The sequence below is a fragment of the Colobus angolensis genome, unplaced genomic scaffold, assembly GCF_000951035.1.
Source record: "Colobus angolensis palliatus isolate OR3802 unplaced genomic scaffold, Cang.pa_1.0 Scaffold95, whole genome shotgun sequence".
Classification (NCBI taxonomy): Eukaryota; Metazoa; Chordata; class Mammalia; order Primates; family Cercopithecidae; genus Colobus; species Colobus angolensis.
This window is the reverse complement of record NW_012123487.1, coordinates 2,545,477-2,551,148: the sequence shown is the minus strand read 5'-3', so window position 1 is coordinate 2,551,148 and position 5,672 is coordinate 2,545,477. Positions and strand designations below refer to the sequence as shown.

At 48.9% G+C, this 5,672-nt stretch overlaps 1 protein-coding gene across 1 annotated transcript; it reads right to left on the bottom strand.

Moving 5' to 3' along the window:
* Positions 1 to 247: 247 nt before the first annotated feature.
* On the bottom strand, positions 248 to 4,389 carry CXCR1 (chemokine (C-X-C motif) receptor 1). The gene is made up of 2 exons (XM_011932287.1): positions 4,302 to 4,389; positions 248 to 2,644 (listed from the first exon to the last, which is right to left on the bottom strand). Exon 2 carries the CDS (start codon positions 2,609 to 2,611, stop codon positions 1,553 to 1,555), a length of 1,059 nt encoding a protein of 352 aa, XP_011787677.1. The 5' UTR covers positions 2,612 to 2,644; positions 4,302 to 4,389; the 3' UTR covers positions 248 to 1,552.
* Between the last annotated feature and the right edge of the window lie 1,283 nt (positions 4,390 to 5,672).

Below are 5,672 nucleotides of genomic sequence, written 5' to 3'. Positions count from 1 at the left end.
ATCCTGGCTAACACGGTGAAACCCCATCTCTACTAAAAATACAAAAAAATTAGCCAGGCATGTTGGTGGGCACCTGTAGTCCCAGCTACTCGGGAGACTGAGGCAGGAGAATGGTGTGAACCCGGGAGGCAGAGCTTGCAGTGAGCCAAGATCGTGCCACTGCGCTCCAGCCTGAGCGACAGAGCAAGACTCCATCTCAAAAAAAAAAAAAAAAAAAATGAGCTGTGGTCTCTTCAGCATATGTTCATTCCTGTGATGATTATTTATTGAGCATTTAATAGGCTCCAGGCACCAAGGACATAGAGTGAATAAACTGACAGGGCCCTGTCTCCAAGGAGGGAAAACAGACTAGGAAAAAACTGCAACTCACGGAAGGCATTTTGGGAGGGAGAGGCAAGCTCACGTAGTTTGAGGAAGCCAGGCAAGGCCTAACCCAGAAGATGATGCTCACCTCAGGGTAAAGCTGAGACTCCCTAGAGGAGCATTTCCTTTTACTTGTGGACAAAGGAATCCTCCTCCGCCTGGAGTATGGGCATGAACAGGACTTTCTGTGCCTCAAGAGACTGTTCTAGCAGGAGTTAAAGCCCCAGGGAATGCTGCCCTTCAACCCAGAGAAGTGCCTTCTTAGGTGGTGCTGCCCCCATTCTACTGCAGGAACAGTCAACAATGCCGCACACACCCTTGACTCTGTCACACCCAAGATACTTCCACAGGGACAAGCATGGAACAGAAACTTTATTAGGAACATCTGCCTGCCCAGTGGACTGGTGGCTGTGCAAGGCTTTCTGGGGATGCTGATGCTCCGTGCCAGCCTGGAAGCTGCAGGAGGGAAGGGCTAAGGGCAGCTTGTCTCGGTCCACCTGGGGCTCAGCAGGTGGCCAGCACATGTGTGTGCAATGTTGGGCATGGGGGTAAAGGGGGGTTCTTGTGGCATGGATCTGGCATCCAAACCCTCTTCCTCTTTGTTCACCCAACACCCCCAAGGGGAACATGTGTTTCCAGCTCCTCACAAAGCCACCTGGCGGGTTGATGTTTTGGCAGTGACTGCCTCAATGTCTCCAGCTGATACTACAACACACCTGAGATGGGAAAACCACTCCCTGAGCTCAGATCACAGCACACAGAGCCACCAGCCTGGTGGCTCAACACTTAACACTCAGAGTTGAAGAGATGCTCCTGAGAGGGTCAACGAGAGCATCCAACCCTTATGAGGACATAGCTTCAGCCCTATTCTTTCATCTAATGTCAGATTTGGGGCTCAGATGTGACCATGCTAATTAGCCAGTTAGGGGTTAGAGATGTGACGTTCAACAGGAATGATGGTGCTTCGTTTCCATAGAGCCGCAAAGGCTGGTCCTTGGAGGTACCTCAGCAGCTCCTCAGAAGGTTGGTATGGCCCCTGAAGACACCAGTTCCTAACTTCCCCACACCCTATAGCGTCCCCCCAAAACCCAAATAGTGCCTGTCCAGAGCCAGACCACCTTCCACACACAACCTCAGAGTGTTGGTTATTCTTTCCTTATGAGAAGAGATATCCCTTCACCGATGATTTTCAGAGGTTGGAAGAGACATTGACAGAGGAAGAAGTGTAGGAGGTAACATGATGACGTGCCAAGAACTCCTTGCTGACCAGGCCATGTGTGGCCAGGATCTTGAGGAATCCATGGCGAAAATTTTGGCCGATGAAGGCATAGATGATGGGGTTGAGGCAACTATGGAGAAATCCCAGAATCTCGGTGGCATCCAGGGCCCGGCCAATGTCATTGCGGCGCTCACAGCTCTCCTTGATCAGGTGGGTCCTCATGAGGGTGTCTGCAAGCAGGACCAGGTTGTAGGGCAGCCAGCAGAGCAGGAAGATGAGGACAACAGCAAAGACGACCCGCATGGCCCGGTGCTTCTGCCCTATGTGGGCCTTAAACAGTGTATGCAGGGTGAATCCATAGCAGAACAGCATGATCAGCAGCGGCAAGATGAAGCCAAAGGTGTGAGGCAGGATCCGCAACACCATCCTCCATTTTGCTGTGTTATTTCCCAGGACCTCATAGCAAACTGGACTGGAGTTGTTTGGATGATAAGCCTGGCGGAAAAGGAAGAAGGGCAGGGACAGAATCATAGACAGTCCCCAGCAGCTGAGACAAACAAATTTGACCGAGTGACGCTTCTGGATCAGTGTGCGTGTGGCATGGACAATGGCCAAGTAACGGTCCACGCTGATGCAGGCCAGTAGCAGGATGCCACTGTAGAAGTTGACTTCCTTCAGGAGTGAGACCACCTTGCACAGGAGTGTGCCAAAAATCCAGCCATTCACCTTGGAGGCGGCCCAGATAGGCAAGGTCAGGGCAAAGAGTAGGTCGGCTATGGCCAGGTTCAGCAGGTAGACATCAGTGACGGAACGGCTGAGCCTCCTGCTGTATAAGATGACCAGCATCACGAGAGAATTTCCCAGCAGGCTCAGCAGGAACACTAGGGCATAGGTGACGATCACAACATACTTGTTGAGTGACTCAGTCTCTAGCCTACAGGGGCTGTAATCTTCATCTGTAGGTGGCATGCCAGTGAAATTTAGATCATAGTCATCACCCCACATCTGTGGATCTATAGTATTCGACATGTTCTCTTCAGTTTCAGCAACGGTTTGATCTAGCTGGAAGGTTAGAAGGAAGGAAATGTGATTTAGTAGCTTGGATTCAAGGCATTGTCATCAAGGATGAGAGAGCAGTTACTGGGATATCCTTTGCTTCCCTGTTTTTTTGGCAACGAGAGCCCCCCTTCCTCCTTTGCCTCCGACCTGGGGTTCTTTGGAGGTTGGCTTCCCAGTATTCTCCACCTTCCACAATTCAAAGGCCTGGCCTGAGTATGGGGTAATATGGGGAATATGGGGAAAACGCCTTAGCCCTAGCTCAACTTACAACTGCCCCCTCTCAGCCTATGTCTCTACCTCTGTCCCTCTTTAGCCTTCTCCATCCTCAGCTGTGTCTGTGCATTCAGATGTGGGAACCAGGTTGGTCTTAGACATTCAGGGAAGGGCCAGCATTAAGCAAAATGCAAGAAGGCAAACCTGTTCCCAGGTGGCCCCTTTTACTATTTCCTTTCCTATGTTCTCCCTGATTCTTGTTTACCTCCTTAAAATCTACTGGGGGAAGGAAGTGATAACAATACGTTGCATTAAACTGTATATTTTAAGCCTTGTCTTTAAATGAGCAGCACATATTTTGTTCCTCTAAAAGAGTTTTAAGTATTTGAGATGATAAAGTCTCCATCTTGGTCCCTGAAACCCTCCACCCCTGACAAAATACACAAAATTGTTCAAGAGTTTTCAAATGTATTTCCTATTGTGAAATATTTTGCTGAAATAAGATCTTTCCAGAAGCCCAGTATGTGAAACAGATAAAAGCTAAGCCACTGTGGGGCAGAGTGTGCTAACCTCCCAACCCAGATGGCCCCTAAAGAGCCCCTCGAAGCTCCAGGGCTCTCCAGAGAACCTTATGAAAACCTTTGGAAAGTCACCCAGGTTGGTTGTAAAGTCACCTAGCATCCAGTCTTCATTCTATCCTGAATCTACTATTAATAAGTCTCGTGTGTAATCCCAGCACTTTGGGAGGCCGAGGCAGGTGGATCATAAAGTCAGGAGTTCGAGACCAGCCTGACCAACATGATGAAACCCCGTCTCCACTAAAAATACAAAAAAAATTAGCTGGGTGTGATATTGTGCACCTGTAATCCCAACTAAGGAGCCTGAGGCAGGAGAATCACTTGAACCTGGGAGATGGAGGTTGCAGTGAGCCGAGATCGTGCCATTGCACTACAGCCTGGGCAACAGAGCGAGACTCCGTCTCAAAAAAATAAGTAAATAAATAAGTCTCATGACCTTGAATGGAGTCTCGTACCCCTATAGATTTCGGTCTTCTCATCTGCAAATCGAGGAAGACAGAGTCGTCCACTTCTCATTTGCTGCCAGGCCTGAGGGTATATGATGAGTCCACTGAGATCCACACATTTTAGTATGTTCCCTCCCTACCAGTATTTGCATTTTCACCAAAGACAAAGTCTTAAGGTGAAGCAATAAACGTCAAATTGGGGAATTCTCAGCCTCTTTCCACAAAAGGGTGAGGTATAAAAAGAGAGGATGAGGAGGCTGTCCTCCTCACCTGCTACCTCTATGTATAAGTGGTGGTCACAAGAGAGGAAGCAGGCAGCAGAAATCCTCAGCTCCCACAGAAATGAACACATTTTCCAAAATAAAGTCAAGCCGAGCAGCCCTACCCCACAGAAAGTTCTAGCAAGCGGAGGCGGCTTCCTACCTGAGGCACCAGCCAGGTGTATCCAAAGGTAGGAGCTGCAGTCAGAGATCAGAGTGACTTAACAGCTAGAGGGCCCTTGATGAATAAAGGAAAATAAGGAAACCACGTCAGACGACACCTCCCTTCTGAGCCCCACCCATGTCTACATTTGGGGAAGAACAGTTTAAGTCAAGGGATCACAGACTCGTGATTAGAGACTGCCAGGGTCCGTATGACCAAGCGGGGGTCCCAGGTGTGAAGCTGGGGTTGAGGATCCATTATCTGAGTTCTCCACTCTATGGATGATCGTTTTTATTCTTTTCCTTTTCTTGGATTTATTTCCATTTGTTTATTCCTAAATTCCCTGGTAGATCATCTGTGGAAACTTGCAACTTGCCTGACAAGAAGAAAGGGGGAAGGATTTGACTTACAGCAGAGACTTCAGAAGGAGTCCCCTATAGGAGGGACTTGGGAGCAATCCGATGGGAAAGAGGAGGAAGACTGCACTTGAGTGGTGTTTGAACAGCAGGCCCTCAATCTCTACTTATTTTGCAGCCTTCTTTGAGGTGGCCTGGTGGGGATTTGAAGGGAACACGAACCCTCCTTTGCCGCCAGCCACTCTTTTGCACAACCACTGACAATGACCAGTTGATTGAAATGGCTCTGAGGCTGAGGGCATAGGCCACTCCCAGAGGCTGGCTGGTTAGCAGAGAGACCACAGAGCTGGGGCAGTCCACGAATGGAAGAGCTGGGGTCAAGGTCACTGCTGCCCCTATCTCAGTAATGGAGAACAGCGTCTCTGGGAACCCACCTTAGCTGCCTCCAGCAGCTAATAGCTGTCCCCTAGCTTGAGTCTTCTGGCACCTTCGTCACCTCTCCATATAACATGAACCCTACTGTGAGCCATTTACAAGTCAGCCCTCTTCTAGCTTGGGAGCCATGAGACAGGAAGAACCCTCTTCAGTTCATTTTTATGTTCTCTTTCAGGGAATATAGTAGGTGCTCAATCAATGATTGTAGAATAAATGAAGAGAGACATTGTGCCTGTGATTCATGGACCATACGTCACCACCACGACTCAGTGTCTATTGCTTTTAGCTACACACTAAAGTCACTGGTATGCCTGATAGTTTCACTTCCACACAGCCCAGCTGGTCTGCCTGGCATTGCTTCTTCCCAACCTTCCTCTAATGTTTGGAGCTAGTGCCAGTCTGTGCAAGTATAAATCCTGCCCTACCACAAATGCCAAATTTATCATGCCGTGGATTCCTACAGTTCTGCACTGGAAAGACAATTTTTTTTTTTTTTTTTTTTTTTTTGACGGAGTCTTGCTCTGTCTCCCAGGCTGGAGTTCAATGACGGGATCTCAGCTCACTGCAAGCTCCGCCTCCC

What these genes read in the sequence shown, in the direction of transcription:
- CXCR1 (XM_011932287.1), bottom strand. Translation starts at nt 2,611, where the DNA reads ATGTCGAATACTATAGATCCACAGATGTGGGGTGATGACTATGATCTA.